The sequence below is a fragment of the Tenebrio molitor genome, chromosome 9, assembly GCF_963966145.1.
Source record: "Tenebrio molitor chromosome 9, icTenMoli1.1, whole genome shotgun sequence".
Taxonomy (NCBI): Eukaryota; Metazoa; Arthropoda; class Insecta; order Coleoptera; family Tenebrionidae; genus Tenebrio; species Tenebrio molitor.
In genome coordinates this window covers 272,700-296,794 of record NC_091054.1, presented here as the reverse complement: position 1 = coordinate 296,794, position 24,095 = coordinate 272,700, and the positions used below count along the sequence as shown (strand labels likewise).

The following is a 24,095-nucleotide window of genomic DNA, read 5'->3' as shown; positions in this document are numbered from 1 at the left end:
TTTAATAACGGTGTCGTGAAAATAAACAATCAAATCATTTTCTGCCGTAAACGATAACGAATGTACTATCGCGGCCATCCAAAAGTGAACGTTTTTTTTTTATAGTTTGATTTTTACTTTAAATCATAGGCGTCCTAAAATGTCAAAGTTTGACGCTAGCGATAAAAAAATTATTGAAACTATTTTTTTTAAATGGCACATCTCACTCCGATTCAGACAGCTAGGGCTATTGCAAAGCTAGAAGAAAATTGGTCGTTGGCCGCTGTGGAGAGAGAATTACATTGCAGTAAGACTTGGATCTTCAATATAAAGAGGCGTTGGCAAGAAAATAGGCTTGAGAGGCCAATACGAATAGGTGTTGGAAAGGTTTCTTTACTAAAGTTTACTTTCACCTTAATAATGTATTAATTACTTCTCAGCCCCATTTTTATTAAACATTATTTATTACAACTTTTTATTATTAAAATAGTAACGCCTGCTGCACGAACGCCAATGAATACAGCCTGATTGAATCTAACGAAAAATACGGAAATTTTCGCAAGCTATCGTTCAGTTTTGGATGGCCGCGATTGTACAGTCAGCTGTAGTAGCAGGCAAACTTCCAAGTGTGTAAAAATCTTATGGTTGGAATCAGGTATTCCCGTTTAAGTGAATAAAATAATAGTAGGTATATTATACACCAAGGTGGAGAAGTTCATGATTATAGCCAGCGCCAAGATTAGATCCCGAGGCGCGAAGGCTATAAGGGACTTCTCTACCGTGGTTTATATACTATTTTATTCACTACTAGACTATTTCGTCGGATGCGACGGATCCGAGTTGTCATTTCTAAACGGTTGCTATGAAAATCGTCTACGTTAACCGAACGACAATCTTTCGTTGGTAGGTGACGGTTGTTGATTATTAACCATGGGTTAAAAAATTATCAACCAGTAGGAGAGAAATTCTATTTCTGGGTTCGGTTCAGGAGTAAATGATGACGCCTTCTCAGATTAGTAGTGAAAAAACTTATTTTTTCCGCTATCAGTGTCGTAAGTAGACTTATAGTCATGACTATAAGGACCGTAGATGACCGATAACATTCGTGTACGAGTTACCCTTGACGACGGAACTTAATAGTGTCACTTACATTCCTAGGAAAATAATAAATCAGGCTTAGTCACAAGAGGTTTATTTCAAAATTAGAAAGCAACCAACAGTACGATTTACAGCGGCTGCTAGCTTTATTGTTTTTAAAAAATGGAATATTTTATCCAAGATTGCCGATCTTGCCATTATCCCGTTCATGTTCTGTTACTTTGACGTTTTAAGACTGAAAAATCAACTGTGATCTTGTAGATTACGTATTATTCAACGATGAAAAAACGGAAATGGTTAATTTTTTATTAAAATGTGATAAGGGGAGCTTGACTTTGATATCGGAATGACGCATGAAAAATTTTTAATTTATCACAACAAATACAATACGACGTCGACGATCAATTGCTCGCGACTGTACAAATAAGTTGTTATTAAACTTTTATCTAAACAAATTGAGAAATTTTCAATATTTCTGGGAACTTTTGATGAAAATTGCACAAGAATAATATCACGTGGAAAATAAATACCTACATATGTACTTGCATTTAACATTTTGCTTGCGCTGTATTGCGAAAAATAATTATCAACCAGATTACTAGTAATCTGGCTACTTTTCTGTTAACGAAAATTTCTGTTTAAATATTACACATCATGGAACAAAACTATCGATCAGCCACTTCCTGGAAGAGAGCGCTGATGTAGAGAGATAGGTAAGAAGGTAAGGTTCTTGATGATAATTAAGGTAGCGACAACTGATTATTCATTTTTGAGACTCCAAATTAAAAGAGAGGACATTATCGATAAATGCCGTGAGTGCGACAAAGTTAGAAGGGCACTATTTTTAGGGATTTCTGTGGCTTGAAATTTTACGTGCCAAACAGATTAACTTAACATTACGCCCCCTAGTGCCCGCGTATTTTAAATTGCAGCTTCCAATTGGTTTATTCAAAACGTGCGGAGATTTTTGAAAGCCTGATGTACATCCACAAAAATTACTTGACGGCATCCGGCATCTCATTCGTTTTAACCTCGCTTCGGGAGTTTGACCACGTGTTTATGTTTGTTTGTTTGTTTTCTTTGGCGTTTTTCGATTTGTATTACAAAATAGTTTTTTTTTCAAGACTTTTGTTTCTCTATTTGAATGACAAATGGCAACGAACCTGCTTCATTGTGAAACAGGCTTCGGCGTACCTATATCGTTCTACGCAACTGGTGCACATCCCCTTTTTTTTATTACTATATCTGTTGGTTGGCCCGAGTGAGAGTCACCCGGTTGTTATTTAAGATCTAAAAATCCAAAAGAAGATGTTTCAGTGTGATTTCTTTCGGATACAACAACATATGTAATTTCAAGCAACACCAAACTGTTTCTGATTAAATTTGTAATACCTATCAGTAGGTATCTTCCAACGGTTGGGGCCCATTGTCGGTTACTAAAATCGGATAAAATTAAATTGCACTGAAGATGTGCAAATTTTTAGTTTCTGTAAACTCAATTTCGACAATAATTTTTATTTCCTGGGTTCGACTGCAGGGCGGGCTCTGCAGAGCCGTAAGTAGGTAAATACGTCCCTGCTTTGTTTTGTATATCAAATTGCTTAAGTTTAAAAACATACAATGTAACAGACAGTTATCAATAGAAATTAAAAATTATAAATAAAATCTATTCAATAACAAAGTAAATACATTTATATTAGGTATATTATCTAAATCTTCAACTGATAGCGTATCAGTTAAAACAATTTATTTCTACACTATCTTTTTTCTTTAAAAGGCTGTAAATGTGTGGCAAAATTGTAAGTAAAAATTCTAGGCGCTATGAAACCCCCGGATCCACTTCTCCCCTTATGGTAGATTCCTATCCCCGATAATGGAACAGGTTCTGCAGATTCCACAGGTTGAGCATCGAAAAATGGTACCGTCGTCTGTCCCGCGTCTTTATAATAATCGGTGTTTATGAACTGGACGTATCTGTTGGTAGATCGGTTCGTATTGGTCCCATTGGTAGTAGGAACGTCGGGGTGAATCAACTTCAACTCTTTGCTGAACCTGAAAGACCACCATTTACAAACTCACATAAGCCACACATTTTCTTTACGTATGATTAGCCTGGCTTCTGGGATTTTCTTTGAAATAGCTTTCAGTTTCCAATTTTCCACTTGTAAAATTGAAAGGTGTCTTTAGGACTTCCAGATATATTCTGGAATCGATGCTTTTGAATTTAACACCTGTTACTACAAATCCTTCTTCCACCATAACATCGTGCAATTCGAAGCCTCTCTGCTCCCAAGAGAGGGTGTGGTAATCTTGACCGTTGAAAATGTGTTTGTCGACTATTTTGTAGTTCTCAACAGGTACCCATCTAACTGTGGACCTATCTATTTCACCATTTTCAACAAGACGTCCTTCTTGAACTTGCAAATGAAGGATGCGGTTGTGTTTGACGAAACGCACACCTGTCACAACTCTAAAAAATGTCGTTAGCATTTTCTTCATCTGTCAGTTCAATAAACACCTGTTGTCGCTCGTAGTCGCCATCACAGTTCTTAAGTTGATGTACCTGTCGGAGAAATATTTCGCACCTTCGTCGCACAAACAGAAGCAGTACGAACATTTGAAAACCACCCAATCTCTGTAAGTTGCCAAGCTGAACTCGTCACCAGCTCGACAACTTTTCTTTTTGCCAAGTGTGCGGTTTTTCTCTATCAATTCAACGTACTCGTATCTTCTTTTAGTATTTGGCATTCTCTGATTACATTTGAGTTATTGCAAGATATAAAATCTTGAAGAAGACACATACCGACTCACAAACCGTCATTGCGGAATCGATAAATTGACAGTTGACTATTTTTGGACAAGGTAATTGGGAATTGCACCATCGGTTGTCGTCATTACATTTTACGTTGACTTCGGTGTTCCTGATGTATGAAAAGATGTTGCACTCTTCATGACATTGCCCTCTACCATCTAGATTTGCTTTGTTGAGGATATAACCGTGAAGGAAATTGGTGAATTCGATGTAAGTTTCATCTGCAAATTAGATTTCTCTAATGGAACAAGCAACTTACATTGCGTTATAATTTTTTTAACCAAAAAATTTTTGTGGTCTCAAACTCTACTCTATAATTAACCATAATTAGAATTGTGTATTTTGAAGAACATTTATAAATAAACAAAAGCAACATTTTACATTCGTAAGAATGGGTAATTTACCAGCTTTATTGCCAAACGCGACGCCACTGGTAAGCAGATTTTTCGCGGAAATGTCAATGAAACGTCAACGATGTGTTGTTGTTAACCTAGAAAACAACTCGACTTCGTCTCGATTTTTCAAACTCTTTCTCGATTCTGTTATAATGCACTTACTAACCTTATATCCCAATATACTATTACCTGGAATATGTTCCTTCGGATCGCATCTCCACAGCTCTAACGAAGCCTGCATCATGTATGGTCTTGTGGTAGTGATGATGTTATTCATGTTTGCCCTAAATTGTTTGTTGTCGTCTGATATTCGTTTTGTGAAGTTGCCTTTAAAACATCAATATACTCAAGTTGTTTAAATTTGAAAGAATTCCATGTAAAACTCATCAAGTTCGCAGCTACGTTTTTATTTCAAAAGTCAGAAAATTTCGATTCTTTCTTTGTTTATTAATATATCGGGCGTTCATTTAAATATCCCGTCAAAGTTGCTGTGAAAGAGTCGATTGTGAACGCACCATTCGTCAGTCTGGACACTAAAAACACAAACAACGCAAAAAGTAAACAGCGGATAATCCGTTGTGCATTCACAATCGTCTCTTCAACGCCAACTTTGACGGGAAATTTAAATGAACACCCGATATTTCTGGTAAACATTTTTTGGTTAAAAAACATCAGAAGCAATTAATACTAGGTTCTCACTTCAAATTATTATTGAAAGAAAGAACTTGTATATTTTTACATGGAACCACTTCATATTGGGGTATACCTTGACCGTATAAATGTTTGATTATGTAAGCTACTTCGATTAACACATGACTTTTGGTGTTTATCAAAAGAATTTCGCCAAAGAAATTATAGAAAGCTTGCTGGGCAGAGCGGCGCTCTTTACAGGGATAATCCGAATTTGTCAGCTGCGTCAAACCAAAAATTTCGTTCAATTTCTGCAAGAGACCTCAGGAGCAACTCACATTGAACTGTGTCAACAACATCCTAAGAAATTTGGATTCTGTCACTTGTCTGTTCACTGCTTCGACCAAACTGATCGCAGAATTAGGGTAGTTCGATACGACGCCATCGATGAAATCAATCAGAGTTGAATTTTTGTAGTCTTCGAGGTCAATAACATATTTTTCCATTCGTTGGTAATAGTTTTCGATAAATAAATGTTTTATACGTAAATCGTTCAGTTCCAATTGCACTTCAAGCTCTTCGGGGATATAGGTTTTCTTCCTCAAGAGCATGTTAATACCGTCGTCTTGAAAATTTGTGACAGTTTGAATGGTTACAAACAGATTTCGAGAAGTCATACCTTGTCCGTTAATTTTCGCATTCATGTCGACAAGTTGCATGTTTATGTTGTCGATTTTTGAAAAGATCATTCTCTCTCTCTTCCTATCTGATATTTCAACGATGCCTAAATCATTGTTAACAAATTCCCACGCTGACTCTAGCAACTTTAGAACAGATGAAGTTTTATCAAGAACTTCTAGTATGGAGAGAGGCGTCACTAGTAGTGGTGTCACTGTGGAAATCACCAAAAGAAAGTAAAGACGCATTTTGATTAGATAGCATTTCTCAACTGAACCAGATTGTTGACTTGAAAACTATATTATCGATCTGTTCGATTATTATTATCAATAAGATGTCACACCGGATTAAGCGATATTTTCGCAAAACAAACAGTTTGGCAATTATTATGAATAACTACTGTCAGATTTTGCACTAAAATGTTTGTGACTGGGTAAGTCCGGTCAGGATTACGAAATTCTGAACCAGTAATCGATGCAAAATTGCAAAACACAATTTATACGAGTAACTCCGATTATTATTATTAATTCGTACCTAGAAAAACTTAGACTTTCATTGCCTTTTCATTTAATTTCTTTTTAATTTAATTTAAAGTACAACAATGTGATTCCGAGAACAACACTCCTCCACTTCGTTATTAGATTCAAAGCTGTTATCGTGCATTTATTTTTAAAATTATCTTTTACTTAATATATCGCGCGTTCAAATGAAATCCTGGGCGTCGGAAAAATTAAACCTTTTAGTGTGAAGTTTGAATTTCCCGCCGTTTGACACGAATGACATTTGTTTATGTTTAATCAGGACATAACTGAACATGTTTGTTTTCAGCAAAGGGTGCCCTTAGATATTTGCTTCGAGAATAGGAATCGTTAAGTTAACATTGCAAAGAAAGAAAAAAAAGAAAGATTTTTTTGGCTTTAAATTTTAGGTTAGCTGTCAACATGCTCCAATTAATCTACGCTTTAAAAAAACACAACAATTGACGGTGTCCAACGCCTCCCCAGCCCAGAATTTCATTTGAACGCGCGATATAGCCTCTTGACACATTTTTCATGTTGTCATGTTGTACATTGTTGTTTTCAGAATAAAAATCTCTTTCAGAATTACTAAAAAAAGTATGTGTTCCCATTTGAATTTTTTTTTTACAGTTTAACTTTAGGGCTATACGTGAATTTAGTAGGTCCTTTTGTAGCCTATTCACAACCATTTAATTTGGTGTATAGATAATTAAAATCCTTCGATAAATGAGGGAGTTATGAACTTGTTTTTTTTTTGGGGACACCTGTCATGTCGTGCCCTATGCTGCAATCAACATTACGAAAAAAGAATTTTTACACAACTCTACTTTGTGGATAAGCTTTATTATGGGTTGCGGGATTTGATGCAAGTGGTGGTTTAACAAAATTGTTTTATTCATTCTGTATGTTACGAGTACATAAAATTTCGTAGTGAATATTACCCTCCAAGAGGAAACGGAGCTTTTAAATATTTGGTAAAATCTGAAGTGAAAATTCGGGGCGCTACGAAACCTCCACAACCTCTTCCTCCTTTGTGATAAATTCCAATGGCCGACAAAGGAAGGGGCACTGCGGGTACCACAGGTTGAGTATCGAAAAATGGTACCGTGGTCTGGGCTGCGTCATTTTCGTTACCAGTATGAGTGAATTTAATGAATGTGTTGCTTGTGCGATATTCCGCAGACGTTGCGCAACGTGTAGGAATGTCGGGCTTGTCGAGTTTGAGTTCTCTACCGAAATTACGAAATCTGAAAAGATAATTTAGATTCTGTTTGTATCTAGAATCACTTTTACTTTATTTCCAGATGCGTCCGTTGAATCATTTTGGTCACGCTCAAATTTTCCGGATTTGTCAACTCTCCTGTGGTGAAATTAAAGGGCGTCGTTTGAATTTCCAGTTTTAGACGTCCCTCATTTCTAAATCCCACCCCTTAATAATTTGCCGTTATTAACATCTTTGATATTTGATTGATTTTACCTGTTATCACAAACCCTTCATCCGCCATCACGTCACGCAGGTCTAAGCTCCTGTTTTCCAATGAAACCTGGAAGTAAGTATTTACGGTAAGACCAGCATCCGATATTGAATAATTTTCCGGAGGTATCCATCGGATCGTGTCCGGATCGATTTGTCCCTTTGGAAGAAGTTGACCCTCTTGCACTTGCAAGTGAATAATTCGATTGTGTTTAACGAATCGCACACCTGTCACAACTCTATATTTTTAATGAAATGTGTACATAGTACTGTAGTCGAAGCGTACCTGTTGTCGCTCATATCTGTTTTGTACATGAGCAAGTTTATGTATCTGTCAGAGAAAAATCTCGGGTCTTCTACACATACGCAGAAGTGGTAAGGACATATAGGGAAACTCTCTAAATGAGTTTTGCGATGCGTGCAATTATCATTGTTCCTTCCAAAAACTGGTCCATTTTTGAATTCTACATATTCATATCTTCTTCGATTTTTAACGATGCTCTAGAAATATCTTAGTGATATTGGAAATGACTACCTATTTCTGGATGAAGTTCTCACTGACAAACAGACGTCCATCTCATTATGGATAAGTTCACACTTCATGAGTTTTGAACATATCGGTTCGGTGGACCACGTTTTACAGCAAAATGATACTTTTTGATCGCTATCACTGTAACATCTCTGCGTTTCCGAATTTTCAATATAGCCATGAAAAAAATTGGTGATTTCAGTGTACGTGTCACCTGTAAGAGACAAATTCATGAAAGTCTTGCAGAAATAGAACAACACATTAAATTTAATTCTTCTGTAGACAGTACCTGGAATATGTCGATCAGGAGTACATCTCCACATTTCTCTAGACGCCTTCGCCATAAATGACTTAATGGTAGTAATCATGTTGTTAGTTCTTCTTTTAAACATTCCCGTTGCTGCTTCTGCTTCTTTCACAATGTTACCTTGCAAGTGATAGAGCTGAACGAAAAGACAATAACGTGGAGGACGCTCAAAAAGAGAAGTACACATCACGTGGTGTCAAGCCTAATTGGTTATCGTGTAAATCATTGGACCACTCGTGTACTTCTCGACTTGAACATGCTTTACCTTCACTATACAATCGCTTCATAATGTACGCTGCTTGCACCAAGATGTGACCTTTCGTGCTCGTCAAAATGACTTCACTTAAGAAATTATTTAACACCTGTTGCGAAGATTGGTGGTTTTTGCAGAAAAATCTCCGATTTCCTGGCTGTGTGCAACAAGATGAGTGTTTGTTGGATTTTATACAGAAACTCACCTCAGCATGTTTGAGTAGTGATTCCAAAAAATCTGGTGCAATCGCAAAATTGTGTATGGCTTCCATTGATTGTGCCACGGAATTGAATTTCGGAGAAAGAATGTTGTTTGTAAATTTCACGTTGGTTGTAATGTTATGTTCAAAATCCGTAATGTATTTTTCCAATTCGTTGTAAAGTTTGTCGATATGATTCTGATTAGAAGAGATTTTGTTCAAAGTCTCAACTAGATTTGTTTTTTTGGAAAAAGTCTTCGACATTGTTTGAATTGTAATAAATTTATCGCCTCAAATAATCAAATTGAATTCAAATTGCAACTCTATTGACCAACCACATACCTACCGATCTTATTGAATGTATCATTTATGTTAGTTATTTGCATGTTAAAGTTCTTAATTCTTAAGAGAAGAGTTTCCTCTTTGTCAGTGTTGCTTATTTTATCACTTTTGATTAAACTCCACACCTCTGATAATGAATCACTAAATTTTTGGACTAGTTGTGTCATTTTAAAAGCATCAACATATGGCGGTTTCACCTCTTCTAGAAACATGGCGGTTATCAAAAAAAATATATATAATAAAATAATAAAAATTATTTTATTATCTATAGTTTATATGTCATATTTCTTATACAGATAATACTATCTACTTGTTTCAAAAAATTTATGATCAAGAGTGACTTTGAGAAGCAAAAACAAAAAGAAACAATAAGCAAAAATTTAAATATTGTATTGTGGATAAACAGCAAAAATATGCAGTTTGCATATGATCCCAGCTTTTTAAAGAAAATATGTTATGTGCATTGTGCATGTGCATTGATGATGATAAACAAATACATTATTTTTTATATTTTATTTGATATCAAAAAGTAAATAATAATGCATGATGCATCTGTCAAGATTATATCCAAATTAAGCTTTTTTGATTTCCTAAGTTTCAGATTTTTTTTTTCATATTATTACAATTAGACGCCATTTTGAATTTTTTTATATCAGTTTGCTACCATCTATGTATAAACATAGGTATTCGTTTTTAATACTAACCAGTATTTAAATTAATGGCACCACTTCTTCGACACGTAAAGCTAAAATTCAGTTAATAATATTTAAAATACAGTGTGCCCCCAAATTTTGGATGAATGGAGAAATATTTTCTCTCCTGGTGTGTTTTTCAAAAAGACCTCGGACAAGACAATTTTGGTTTTTAAAGGAATGGATAATCTTCATTTTTCCGTCCATTTTCGTGCCAAATCCCATGTGCATAAATCACAATTTAATGGTTTATTCAACAGTGTAAAAAAATTGGAGGTTAATAAATAAAGTGGCGATGACGTCGTTGTGTGGAAACGGAGAGGAATGAAACAATGAAAATTATGGAAAGTTGTCTCTTTTAAAAATCTTCTTTTCGACACACCCAACGAAAATACTTTCATTCTACCTATTGCAAACCTTTGGTGCTCACTGCACCTTAACTTGTTTTATGCTTACCAATAAATGATAAGGATAGTTTTAACACACTCTACGATCTGTGGCCTTTTTAACATTTTTATCCCGGAGAGAACCACAATTTATATTTTATACACTGAATTATTAAACACGAATCCGTTATTAAATCAAATAATATTAACCGAATTTAATTGACGACATGATAACGCACTAAATATAATTTTGTTATATCACAGAGATTATTTATGTAAACAACTTTAAAACACGTTCATAAACGGTGCTGCAAGTGTAAGAATGTTTTGGAAACTGTTGTAATTGATTCGGAAGAATTCGAAATTATCATAACATTGATAACGTACTCGTACATTTAAGATGCTGCGTTTATGTGAGCAAAGATAGAGGAAAATTTTTATATATTTTATACAGAGTGTCCCAGAACTCGCTCCCCAGAGAAAAGAGGAGAAATCTTCATAAAAGAACAAATTAATAATCCCAATGAAAAATTTTTCTATCTTGAACGGTATTCAAGAAAAAAAACAGTTTCATTCGACCAATCAACGCATTTTAAGCCATCCAGGTCTATTTCCCGTAATTGTTGCTAGGTTGCATATTTTATCACGTTTTCAATAAACTGGCTATGAAACTTTTGAGAAACGTCAGTGTCAAAATTTCATTCAAATCACTTCAAATCGCTTTGGTACCGCCGTCGTGGTTAACAGTGCAGCGGATTACCTATGTGGAAATGTTGATAATTTACGGAGAATGTGGAAATGAAGTAAATCCACATGCTCTATTTTCATGAGCATTTCAGCAACAATTTTATATAAATTTGTGGGCTGGCCTATTGAATGGAGAATTTATGAACGCAGAACTTCCCAATTTGCTTGAAGACATTCCACTTCTTTTTCATGCTAGCGGCTAGTTTCAATGTTTTTCGAGAAAAACGCAAAAATAGGTGAACTAGCGTTTTCAAAAAGCTCTCTGTTGATGGTTTCTGTTTGCTGTTTTTGATAACCTTGAAAGAGTTATCATGTCATCAGAGGTTTTTTTAAATAGCAACGTCGCATTTTTACTACCGTTTTTTAATAGAATCGCTGATTGCAGAAAGGGTACAAGTCAGTGAACAGAAATTTTGAGAGACACGCAAAAAAATGCTTTTTTTGGGACCTACGTATGATAATTGATGGAACTTCAATCAAAAATCAAATACATATTGAAACACTATCCTTTTCAGCAGTATTTCAAAATATTTGCTTTACTCGCTTAAGACTTAGTGATTTTTCAAGTAATAATCACAAAATGCTAGAAAACATGACGTGTATCCTTTCTGCAATCAGCGATTCAATAGATCTTTTAATTGTCTACCCGACGGTCAAAAAAGTTTCAATTTACATAAGAAATTTCCTTTGGGTGTTTCCAGACTTTTTGGAACTTTTGGACTTTTCCAGTTCCACGTTATAAATTATGTTGAAGTAAAAATTCCCAAGGAGATACATAAGTGGTTTATCGTCAGGTGGTGACCACTTTCGCGAACAAAATGAAGCAGAAAGACGCCACAGTCTTTTTTGTAGAGGAAGAAGAGAGGAGTGAACGAAACGAACACGTTTAGAATGTGAATGCAATGGGCGGGATTTCGGCCGGATTGGAAAATTGGGCTAAGACGCGGCACGAATCGGACTCGCTCATTGGTCGGCTATAGAGTAGACTGCCCAGAACAAAACCGTAACACGACCTCGCCCGCTGTCATATCATTATTCATTAATTACTTAATTTTAGTAGAAATAACATTTTACAAAGTTAACTTTTTCTTCTTTGTTAAAAGAGTTCATTCTTTGAGGAATTAGCAAACTCGTTACGCTTGTCAAAAAATGAACTTTATTGCTGTCGGGAGTCATGCAGTCATGGCCCTAGTTATGGCTATTATTTACTATTTTATCGATAGATTATTAATATTTAAATTTTCTGGTCTAACAGAACCAGAAGGTGTTATAAAATAATTAGAAAAGAATTTAGGTATAATTTTTTTACTGTACCTACAACTTTTATATTTAAGGTTGTGTTGGAAAATAATTAAGGGAGCCAATATAATATAGGTACGAGGATTTTTACCATTAACGTAAAGTGCCAGTGTACCTAGGTACCTCCACTGCAGAAAAGTCGCGTACCTACACTTCAAAAATCAAGCAATCAAGTTTTCCAGTAGTATTTTGTGCTTTATAAATGTGGATTTTGACATTATATTTGTAAATAAGTTATAAACTGTCTGTGAGATTGTCACTATGTATTTTATGTCCTATTTGTTATTAGGAAAATGTAACAGTTGTTTGAAACTGACAAATAAAACGTCAAAACCAATCTATTGTAGACCGATTTAACACAGCGAAAAATAGGTGTACCTACCTACGCGATTTTTCTGCACAGCAGTGTACCAAAATCCGGACGAAGCCAATTTCGCCCACTCTGATTAACCCTATGTGATAATCTTCGTATTTTCTTCTAAGTGAAGTTATTAAGTGTTTATTCCAAATTTAATGCAAGTTTCTTTGTTTCGCTAACAAATATTTTTCTATTTATAGATATCCTCATTGTTCTCAAAAAGACACTTCCGAGTACATATATCAATCAAAAATTAATAAACATAAAAATAGTAATGGAAGTTATACCTACTTTCTTTGATTTTGTAAAAAAGGTGTCATAATAAACAAATAAATATTAGGAGTATATTTTTATATGTATAGGTATTTGTATTCTTGAAGTATGTATTTTTTTATTATAATTATAACTTTGAATTATAGTGTTTTCTAGAATTTTTATTTGTTCGTTCCTCCTTAAAAATGTCAAAAAACGCCTTATTGTTTTTTAAATATGGCTTAGCCTTAGCCAAGCTAAACCTCATTTTGCTTTTTTTTATCGTTCGTATTTTTTAAATAACTCGAAAATTAATGCATAATGACGTATTTGTACATGCTCGCAGCTGGCGTACTAATGGAACAAAATAAAAAAATAAATAAATGCAATGATTGTAGAAGTAGGTACTTATTACTTATACTCTTTGAAAAAAAAAAACCTCAATAACGTTCATATTTAAAGAATAACGGTCGAATTTCGACCGCTGGGCGACCTCTAGCTCAAATTATAACGTCACATTATCGCCTTTAATATTTTTAAATGAATTCCTTCAGGTTTCTCCAGAATTTGTAGGTTATAAAAGCAACATAACTATAACTTTGTACAAATGATATATTTGATAACAACTTTGTTCACAGATGAATGCAGAAGATTTAACGTGAACATACTGTATTGGTTTGTGAATTTCTTCTTCCGATCGTAAAACTAAATAAAAAATGTATTCATTACATTTAATGCACGATGACACAATCAGAACCTGTTTGCTTAAAATTCTACGTCGTACTTGATTCTTCTAACTTCACCTCTGTCCACAATCAAAATCAACTCTTGCCGTAGAGTATATTAAGAGTGATAAACAATTATAAAAATATAAACAACAATCGTCACATCCACGACGTTAACTAGGGACGATGAAAAATGTGTCGTTTCTTATCAATTTAACCACTTTCCGAGGTTGGTCGCTCTTCTCGATAAGAACAGCCTTTCGTCGCACACCCTGAGTGGCTTTTTCGGCCTGCTTCAGTCGTATTTTTCGTCGAAATTCTAAAAAAAGAAATACATATTTACCATCAGCTAACTATATTTTTTTATGAATCAATACAAAAGTTATTCAAAAGTGAAGATCGTGTATTGTGAGCCTGTTTAAAAAAAATCCATCATACGATTTCCAATGTATTAGGGAGTCATAAGAGTTAGGGTAAACTGGGGGGAATTCCGATCATTGCAATTCTGGAAAGAGTGGCGTCGTCTATTTAGACAAAGAGGTTTAAAACTGTTTTGTGCAACAGCAAAGCCATTACACTACTCTACTACTCCATCATGTACCGGTTCAAATTAAATCCATATGTCAACTCCCAGATCTTACCATTTCCAAAATTGGAACACGACGAGACGAACGTCGACACCGTCTGCACTTTCATCTTCTCGTTGAGCGTCTTGATGGCCTGCAGCACCTCCCTCGGACTGTCGGCGTAGAAAACCTTGAAGTGCTCGAACATGTCGTTGAACACGTTCGCCATCTCCTCGTCGAGATTCTCCTGCTCCGCGTTGTAGTTCTCGTCCACTTCGCCGCACTCGTTCACCATCTCGTCCTCGATCGCGCACTCCTGGGAGACCTCTTCGAAGATGACGTGTTCCTCCTGGTCCACCTCCTCGGAGATTGCGTTGCTGGTGATGACTTGAAACGGCACGCTGGTGGTGACTGAGTAGTTGTGGACGTCGAGTGGTAACTGCACCTCCGGCTCCGAACGTTTTCCCGTTGCGACCATGTAAAAGAGAGCGCGAACAGCCGGATCGTCGATTGTCACGGAACTGAGAGTGATACACGCCCAGTCCACGTGTTTGCAAGATTTGTCGTTCACTCCGTCCAGACAAGAACACATCAAGCTGTCTATGTACACTAGGTAGTAGAGGTTTTCCGTTTTTTCGCTCGGCACTGACAATATGTTGTTGTTGAGTTGACTTATCTTCTCGACTAGGCCTTCAGGGGGAGGCCTGATCAGCTTCCCCAGAGTGTTCTTGGCGAGCCGATTGTGCGCCGCATCGATCAACCTCCTCTCGTAGTACTTCACAAACTTGGTACAAATAAAATCGATCATGTGCACTATAGAGTACTTCTTCGTCCTTTCGAAGATCTTGTCCTTTATCAACTTGAGCGCCGGTTCGCAGTAAGTGTCCATCTCGTTGTCGCTCCTCAGTATGTTGTTCCTGTAGCACAACGCCCACACGTCCCTTCGCACCCAGTACTCCTCTAGGTACTGGCAGTAGTGCTGGTGCGGTTCCGCCGCCTTGCACGCCTCCTCGAACTTCTTCGCGCACTCGCTCGCGGTTTTTGCGTAGAGGACCTCTTTGAACTGCGCGAAGAAGAGTGTCTGCTTGTCCTTGGGGACGTCGTTTTCGGGGTTCAACAACCACTTCCAGACCGACTGCAGGACGTGGAAGATCGCGAGCAGGTTGGTCGAGTTGATCCAGACTTGGGAGAGCGCCGCCCGCTCCGCCGTGTTATCGTTCGTCAGGAAGATTTGCGGTCCGTCCACGTTGCCGCAGAAGATGTTTTCACCGACCAGCTCCCGGAGGCACTTGAAGCCGAGCTTCAGCAGGTCGGTGCGTTTCGATGAGGTGATTATCACACCGAGGGGGAGCCCGCCGCACGCGCTCGGGGTCAGAAGGGTCAGCACTTGGTGGGCCTCGCTGTCGAAGGTTTCGACGGAGTCGACCAGGACGATCTCGGCGGCCGAACTGATGTGTTGGTGCACGCGTTGGAAAAGGGGAGGGCAGATGCTGCAACGTTTACGATTAAAATGTGGTATGAGCGATTTGAGAAAATAAAGTCGGGTCGTAGATTGATTCGTACCGAGATAACTGTCAAAATAAAATAGGCTACACTTGCGGACAATTTATTGTGTCAATATAAAGTAGTTATCAATCATGTCTAAGTCCGCAAAAAGATGGAATCTGTTCCATACATAACAACTCTCTATATGCACATATTTTTCTATTAAACCACTCGGAGATTTCCTTCTCCCGGTTATCACCACCCTCCCCCACATTTTTGGGTTGCACTCTCGAGCAGTCTCCAGTGGATCTCGACCCGAAGTCAGTTAAATCGTTATTTTGGGAGAATTTCAGCAAAAAGGAAAATAAACAACGTAACAGTACTGTTTAGGTATGGTTTTTGCTTTGACTTTTCCTTTCACTTGGTTTTCACTCTTAATCTTACGCGTTTTTGCGGCTGTGTATTTAAAGTGTTTTTCGGCTATTTCATTCAAAGCAAGGTTTTGTCACTCTCTGTTTTTAAATCGTTTTTGCGGATATTCATGTTTCGATTTATTACGTAGAACTTTCAGAAGCGTCTCGTTCTTTATGAATTTAAAATGTTTAACCACATTTTCGGTTTATTCACTTCCTGAAGATCCTGGGTTTTAAGATTGTGACGTATTTCGAATTCACGCTTTATGTACAGTTGGTGCAAAAAAAAAACGGGAAATAAAAATTTTCCCAATGGAAATTTGGTTTTGTCCATTTGTCAATTAATTGTCTACTTGACAATAAGAAGGTTTCACATTAAGAAAAAAATTGTAAAAATGTGCCAATTTTATTCTGACAGTTCCCGTTTTTGTGCAACCAACTATACGTAAAAAAAAATATTTTTATTATTCAACGATTTTTTAATTTCGTTTCAGTTATGAATCAATCAACGACTGCACTTTTGCTTCTCGCGAACAACTTATTTTTAACAATTTTTTGACAAGTATAACCGTACGAATCAATCAACGACTCGATTTTTGCTTCTAGTCGACAATTTATTTATTAATCGTTTTATATCGTGGGATACCCACCAAATGACATAATTGTCATCGACGAAGGTGATCTGCGCGGCGTTGAAATCGTGGGCCTTGTTGAACTCGTCGATCCGCTTCTTGAGAAACTCTTCGGCGTTGTTGGTGAACTCCGTCGGCTCGTGTTTATTTTTGAAGTCTTTGACGTAGACGTAGTGGCAGTGTCGATAGTCCGGACAGTGTTTACGATCCGCCAGGACCTCCTCGTAGTTTTCGTAAGTCTCCCGGATCTCCTTCTTGATTACTTCGAGGGCGCTACCGGGAGTGTGTCCCTGTTTATACATGTCGAGCAGCTTCTGGTTCACCTCGTCAGACACGTGTCTGAACTTGAGAGCGTCAGTGCTCTGGATGTCGTGATTGTGGGTGGCGATGAGCACAATCTCGCAAGGTAATTCCGGATTGGGGGCGTTCTTGCTTCTGTGCACTTCCTTCACCGTGCGCAGCGTGATGGTCATGGTCGAGGGGCAATTAGTGTTTTTCGTTTTGTTTTTGAGGGAGGGGTCATAGACGCGTTCGCACGCGGTTTTATGCTGGCAGTGCAGTCTCTGTTTGAAGTTAACGACCTTTCCTTTGCATTTGTCCGTTGATTTTATCGTGTAAGTTGTCTTGGTTCGGTCTTGGAACTCTTCGAGCCATGCTCGCACGTCATCAATGGTTTTGGCTGCGATGAGGAAGCGTAAGCGTACTTTTTTGCAGTCGTCGTTAATGACGTCGGCTTTGGTCACGACGGTTTTCCATTCAGGAAGCATTTTCTACGAAAGAAAAAATGAAATCATCTCAAACTTACGTAGATGACGGTACTCACAATAGCCTCGTCTATTTCGGTTTGCGTAGAAAGATGCTCTTGGATGAGTTCAACTGACTCTTCACAATCGTCAGTCTGCATAATGATGCGCTAAAAGATTACAATTCTTGATAAATAAATAAACTGAGATTGTTGACTTCATAGAGGTTATGTTGGTTGCAACTGTCAAAGTTCTGTCAGATGAGCGCAAGTCAACAAACCAGTGGCGTGCAAACTTTATTTATTTTTTTAATGTTGTTTCTTGTAAGGATGGTATGGTAGAGAACCACTATAGTGAATTTTTGCCTCGTTGTTGGCTAAATTTGTGACATAAGCGGAAGTGGAGTGTATAACTGTATTTAATAAATTCTAGAAAATTAGATTACCTACAGTATGTTATTGAAATGCGTTAAGAAAATTTAAACGGTGATGGAACTCATCAAAATAAATTACTTTTCTGTTTACAATTTTTTCGAAAAATCTTTCTGAACCCAGATAAAACTTTGATTAATTTGATCGTAAATTCCAGTACTTACCCGCCAATGTCTCCGCGCGTACATTAAAAGCGAAAGAAGATAAAAACTTTGATAGTCAAGCAAAAACCAATTCTTTATTTTATTCGTATAGTAAGTGAGAGTGACTTTGAAGTTACGCATCATACTTGATCAAGGGCACTAACCTTCAAATTCAATGTTCGAAAATTCGAAATGACGCCCTCCGTTATCAATGCACACTTGTGCCCTTTGAGTCATAAAAGCTTGAGTTCTCACCAACATGTCGGAATTTCGTCCAACTAAAAATCTAAAGACAACGATAATAAAGATTTATGGTAGGTCGTCCTCGGAAAGGTCCAGGTATAAATACAGCTTTATATAATCTTGCAAGTTTGAGGGTAGGAAGAGAAAGTTGCCGATGGTTGTTTGTATAGTCCGAACAAAATAAATGTGAATCCTGACTTTATTAAGTCAAATTATTTAACAACGTGGTAACGATAATAAAGATTTATGGTAGGTCGTTCTCGAAAACGAGCAGCTATACAGGGTGTTAGGTAAATGTCCTGCCAAACTTTAACCGCGATCTACTGGCTTCATGTAGAACTCGGAAAAAATATTTAAAAAATTCTAATGCAAAAAATAAATTGACATTTAATTTTTGAGGTACAATTTTTTATAGTTGCTTTTAGTCTTTTACGTTGTCCCACAACCTCGTAGATAAAATTTCAGCACATTTTTAAAATACACCCTTGTATATCATGTTTTATAAAACGTACACCAATGCGGTTTCCTCGTTTTAAAGCATATTTCCTAGAGGTTACTTCGCATTGGCGTACGTTTTATAAAATATGATATACAGGGTGTATTTTAAAAATATGCCGAAATTTTACGTACGAGGTTGTGGGACAGCGTAGAAGACTAAAAGCAGTTAAAAAAAAATTTACCTCAAAAATTAAATGTCAATTTATTTTTTGACATAGAATTTTTTAAATATTTTTTCCGAGTTCTACATGAAGCCAGTAGCTCGCGGTTAAAGTTTGGCAGGACATTTACCTAACACCCTGTATAAATACAGCGAGTTTTCGAAATTCTCTACCTGCAACTTTAGTGGTAGATAAGCATCTATTCACCGTTCACCATCATAAATCTTTATTACTGTTATCTTTACATTTTTATTTGAACATGTTAAATAATTTGTCAGGATTCACATTTATTTTGTCCGGACTATAAGAATAGATTTTTTTTTTTTGTATAGGCAACCAGTAAACCATCGATATTAGCATTCTAGTACACATAACTCCGCCAGACGTCGCTCGCGTGTCGGCATCCGATTGGTCGCCGCTCCTTGTGAAACTTTGACAAATGCATAGGACAAATGGCTGACATTTGACAAAAATCAGTATCGCGCGTCTTGTGATGTCAAGTGATTCGCTATGTGCGCGGCGAAGAAACGATGACGAAACCGTGAGACGATGTGATTATGTGCGAGACTCCACCGTTGCTAGTGATAAAATCGAATTCAGCCGGCGACCTACTCGGAAATAACGCGATGACACTGATTCCAGAATCACCCGTTCAACAATCTGTCGAACTGTCGAAACTAAAGCGAACGTTCACGCTGCCCCGGAACCCCTTCAATTCCACCAGGATGTCGAAGCGGCGGCTCAAGTCGAAAGAGAACGACGCCGACAACGAGGCCGACAAGACGAAGAAGGTGTTCAGGCGGCCCTCGATCCGAAAGTTCATCAACAAGATAGCGCAGCACATCGGGGGCGTCCCCGTCATCAACGGCGACAACCGCGTGCCGCCGGTCGGGCTGCAGACGTGGGGCCCCGACGACACGCCGGGCGTCACGGGCCTCAAGAACCACGGCAACACCTGCTTCATCAACGCGGTCCTCCAGTGCATATCCCACACCGACGTCCTGGCCGAGTACTTCGTCCTGGACAGGTACAAGGTGGACTTGTCCAGGCGCAACAAGCTCAACTCGAAGAAGTTCGGTACCAAGGGCGAGATCACCGAGCAGCTGGCCCTCCTCCTGAAGGCCCTCTGGGCCTGCCAGTACAGCCCAGAACTGAGCACCGGCTTCAAGCAGGTGGTGGAGCGGCACGGCTCCCAGTACAAGGGCAACCAGCAGCACGACGCCCTCGAGTTCCTCCAGTGGCTCCTGGACAAGGTGCACGAGGACCTCAACACGGCTTCCAAGAGGAAGTACAAGCTGATCAAGGTAAAGAGCGGCTTTCACTTTTGTGACCGCGACGGAAGCGTGGGTCGGATGCGTGGATCGCACTCGCGTCGATTCTCACGCCAATTTTCAACGCGAATTCCACACAACAAAAATTACGTCTGGGCCTCCAGTTCTGCATGGAGCTCAGAAAGTGCAAGGTCTTCGCCGACAAATATGCCATCATGAGGTCAACGGATGAAACTTTTATATGTATATTATTTGCCAACGTTGATGTTAGAAAGACATCTCGTCGCCAGAAAAGAAGTTACACAATTATTACGGACCCGATAAACAAATATCATTCCCTTGATAAGATAAAATAATATTACAAACACTTTTATTTTTATGTAATTAGTAAACGAAATACATATTCACAAATTTGGACGAGTGTTACAGATTTTATTTCTTCGCTGTTACCACCGAGAAGGTGTCATCGACATATTCATTTATATCGTTTCAATATTTATGACATTTATTAAGTTTTTTGATGTGTTACAAAGAACGCAAGGTCTATAGAGAAAATGTAGAGCGATGACTTTTAAATGGACTCTTACCACCGATAATTTCGAAGCTTTCAATTCTACGAATTATTTTCTATTAGTGAGAAAACTATTTAACTAGTACAAATACAGTAAGCAACGTTCACACCGAGTTGTACAGTTTATTAAAGAGCTGTGAATAATATTAGGGCCATGTAGCCTCCTGTATCCAGATTTTATATTGACACATTTAAAACAGTTGAATGGTTTACTAAAACTAAATTAACCAATGTTGGACAACATATCAAAGTTGTTTAGCCAAAAGAATCTGATAAGAATATAAACACTAAAGTAGAAAATTCGAATAGGAATAGTCAAGTCAACAAAACAACAAATTTTGTTATGAATTGATTATTATTAATCATATGGTAGTTGATGAAAATTGATATAAATTACAAAATTTGATCTAATCAAAAGCTTTTTAAATGTAGACATTTAGTTGTGCCACAATAAAAATTACGAAATTGTGAGATTTTCCGATGATTCACCACATTCCTAACATTATCAATACTAGAATGATACACTTCCTCTTTCGCAGAAAATGTTTTGATCGTTCTAAAATTGCGTCAGGGATAGCGCAATGGGCAGTCGCATAATCTGGAGTCATAACATTTCTGTATATCAGCTGAAGATCTAACATTCAATTATTCACTAATTTATGTGCTTTTCGTCATCAATAAGGCCTTGACATGTTACAGGTAATTTCCTGGTTCACCCCGCGTAGAGATATCTTTGTTTGTGATAAAAAAAAATATTCCAACGTCACATGTACACGTAACCTTGATCGTATTCCACTTCGATGTTAAATTTCATTTTATTTTGTATGACCTGTCAGACGATGTTAAGTGAAGATTAACGAAACGATGGCAATAAAGACAACATAATTTTCTTGTAAATAACATCATTAAGAAATCACTGGCCGAGAAACCAATAATAATAATTAGAGAAAAATTAGTTACGAAATATACTGTAATCGAAGATAAAAAATTTACGCGAACTATTAGGGGAACCAACAACCGAACTCTGAGGTACATTTGATTAGTATACAATAAGATTAAGTAGGGTTCAGAGATCCTACTGTTCCCTGTTGTAGAGGCAAAGGGTTTACGGAAATCATACAACCTTATTCGACGAGGAGTGGGATGTGAAGCAAAGTTTGGTTTACCAAAAAAATATTTTCTCATCTAGGTGCAATGCAGTTAAGTCACTTGTATTATGAAATGAGTACTGTTTATACAGGGTCATTATAAATGATTGTACCATCGTAGTTGGCGTTAAAAATCCACACAAATTTTGGATGTGCCGCCAGCCTCGCAACGTTAAGCTAGTGTGACACGATACTAAATTTCACAGAAAATTCTGTAAAAATGACAAAGACAGACTATGATCCTGATCGTTCATTGGTCCGGATCGAGGGTCTCTCTCATTTTCTAACAAATTTTCTAGAAAATTTAGCATCGTGTCAAACTAGCTTTAGACAAACTAGTAGACAGATTTCCACTACCACCAGCAGCGCTACTTATCCGGCGATACTAGTCTCACTCATGTTATGAAGCTTGCGGCACATTCAACTAAGCCACCAACGCCTACTACGATGGTACAATCATTTATAATGATCCTGTATAACAATAACAGTATATCATAAATGCAGGCACAAGTCTCGGTTAAATCAAGGGAACTGACATACGCCTAATCTTTTGATACGAAAGCTGACACTCTATTTTCATTGAGAGTATTCGGTGTCGCAGTTATCTGACAAAACTAACGCATCCTTCATATTACTTTGATAAATCTAAGAACCATCGATGTACCTAGTTGTTGATATCATGTAATTAATTCCAGAAACTCTACTGAGGCCTATTGTTAATGGTACTCTGATGTTACTACTTTAATTACTTATGTTTATTTATGTCATACCAATCTTTTTTTATAATTGTTAAATAATGAGTAGTTCATGAATATTTATTATACGATGCCTGACATTGATGTTGCACCACCATTATGCAACAGGTTTTTTAATAAGATATATGTACATAGTTAAAAATAATTGTCTACATAACATCCAAAAATGAATAAATTTTTATAAAGGAATACAAAAAAAAAACACGAATAATTGGAATAGACCATGTTTTGATAATGAGTGTAGTCATGCTTGTCTTCATCTTAATTATTAGTATAATTACAACAGAAGGTTCTCCTGTCGTGTTACACTTGTAAATTCTTCTATGGTGTTGAAAGAAATAGATACATTTTCTCTTCAACATATTTCTGTTGGCAACAGTTCTCCAAAAACAATGTTTCTACAAAACATTGGATGAAGCATTTTCCAAGAACAGATCACATCGACATCATCCCCTCGCAAAACTTCCTCAGTAACATGCTGTACAGGTCGCAAAATGTAGCTTGATACTTGGCAAATGGATGCGCAGTGAAATTGTGGGAAGTAGTGGGGAGAGACCCACTGTAAACGAAGCCGTTGGAGGATTTTCGGTCTTTCTTGCAACTCAGATTTCTCATTCTATCTGTGCATCTCAAGTATCAAGCTACATTGTGCGACTTGTACGTGGGACAGTACTACAAATCGCAAAATCTTGTCAACGTCCTGGGTTTAGATCGTCACTGATCAAAGTCTCTAGGTAACGAATTGTTAAATGTAATTTCTCCCTAAATCACTATTTCGATATCTAACCGTCTGACTGACTGACTCCGTCTGAGTATGTGAGCTTTTGTTTAACTTTTGAGCTCTGGAGTTGGATTAAAAAGCAACACAGGAGGAGCAACGTCTTTAATCAGAGTTAACGGAATAATAATACATATGGTAGTTGAAATTCAAAAAGGTATATTATTATACTCATGTCACATCGTGAGGAAGTTCCTTAACATTGACACAGAACATAATACACAACAAAGTCAAAATGCGGAGGCGAGACGCCGGTAATTATGTTGATAAGCACTGCACTATTACTTGATAGTAATATCCGTAGTAGTGTATGTACTCCGGCAAAATTGCCGTGCCGCCGGGTGGAGGTGGGATAGTATAACATCGTCACTTCGTCACCCTTTTATATGGGCGTGCTCCTGTCCTAGTTTTGGTTCAGCAAAATGGGATTTCGCGGAAAACCTCGCTCCCTCGTGCCATGAAGTGGTACTTTTCGCAGGCCTCGCTAGCGCGTCGCTTGAAGTAGTACGATGAGGTAATTCGGGGCACCAAAATGCATTTCGAGGCGCCGAAATGTCCACAAGTATCTGAAGAGGAAGTTAGAA

The 24,095-nt window shown here is 37.4% G+C and overlaps 4 protein-coding genes across 9 annotated transcripts in view; 1 reads left to right on the top strand and 3 right to left on the bottom strand.

Moving 5' to 3' along the window:
* Positions 1 to 2,723: 2,723 nt before the first annotated feature.
* Positions 2,724 to 5,915, bottom strand: LOC138137728 (uncharacterized). 2 transcript variants are annotated; one of them, XM_069057256.1, is made up of 8 exons: positions 5,594 to 5,915; positions 5,253 to 5,539; positions 5,051 to 5,195; positions 4,474 to 4,611; positions 3,881 to 4,110; positions 3,596 to 3,828; positions 3,179 to 3,547; positions 2,724 to 3,129 (listed from the first exon to the last, which is right to left on the bottom strand). In XM_069057256.1, the coding sequence occupies exons 1-8, from the start codon at positions 5,838 to 5,840 to the stop codon at positions 2,835 to 2,837; spliced, it is 1,944 nt and encodes a 647-aa protein (XP_068913357.1). In that variant the 5' UTR covers positions 5,841 to 5,915; the 3' UTR covers positions 2,724 to 2,834. The 2 variants fall into 2 exon arrangements, with proteins under 2 accessions (XP_068913357.1, XP_068913356.1); XM_069057255.1 differs by having other exon boundaries at positions 5,253 to 5,915.
* Positions 5,916 to 6,983: 1,068 nt separating this feature from the next.
* On the bottom strand, positions 6,984 to 10,818 carry LOC138137730 (uncharacterized). Of its 4 annotated transcripts, none has more exons than XM_069057260.1 (11): positions 10,363 to 10,818; positions 9,919 to 9,959; positions 9,215 to 9,416; positions 8,879 to 9,162; positions 8,686 to 8,830; positions 8,403 to 8,540; positions 8,143 to 8,327; positions 7,871 to 8,085; positions 7,588 to 7,823; positions 7,404 to 7,539; positions 6,984 to 7,357 (listed from the first exon to the last, which is right to left on the bottom strand). In XM_069057260.1, exons 3-11 carry the CDS (start codon positions 9,237 to 9,239, stop codon positions 7,048 to 7,050), a joined length of 1,674 nt encoding a protein of 557 aa, XP_068913361.1. In that variant the 5' UTR covers positions 9,240 to 9,416; positions 9,919 to 9,959; positions 10,363 to 10,818; the 3' UTR covers positions 6,984 to 7,047. The 4 variants fall into 4 exon arrangements, with proteins under 4 accessions (XP_068913361.1, XP_068913359.1, XP_068913360.1 ...); XM_069057258.1 differs by having other exon boundaries at positions 9,219 to 9,416; XM_069057259.1 differs by having other exon boundaries at positions 9,219 to 9,413.
* A 2,724-nt stretch (positions 10,819 to 13,542) lies between these two features.
* Positions 13,543 to 17,764, bottom strand: LOC138137727 (uncharacterized). Its single transcript, XM_069057253.1, has 4 exons — positions 17,593 to 17,764; positions 16,788 to 17,539; positions 14,315 to 15,729; positions 13,543 to 13,992 (listed from the first exon to the last, which is right to left on the bottom strand). The coding sequence occupies exons 1-4, from the start codon at positions 17,671 to 17,673 to the stop codon at positions 13,847 to 13,849; spliced, it is 2,394 nt and encodes a 797-aa protein (XP_068913354.1). The 5' UTR covers positions 17,674 to 17,764; the 3' UTR covers positions 13,543 to 13,846.
* Positions 17,765 to 19,410: 1,646 nt separating this feature from the next.
* The window catches only part of Usp15-31 (Ubiquitin specific protease 15/31), a 36,028-nt gene continuing 31,343 nt past the window's right edge, over positions 19,411 to 24,095 (top strand). The window contains exon 1 of one of the 2 annotated variants that reach the window (XM_069057470.1): positions 19,411 to 20,292. In XM_069057470.1, the coding sequence (XP_068913571.1) occupies positions 19,546 to 20,292 (747 nt within the window). In that variant the 5' untranslated portion in view covers positions 19,411 to 19,545. The remainder of the gene's footprint in view (positions 20,293 to 24,095) is intronic. The other variant, XM_069057471.1, reaches the window with a different exon arrangement.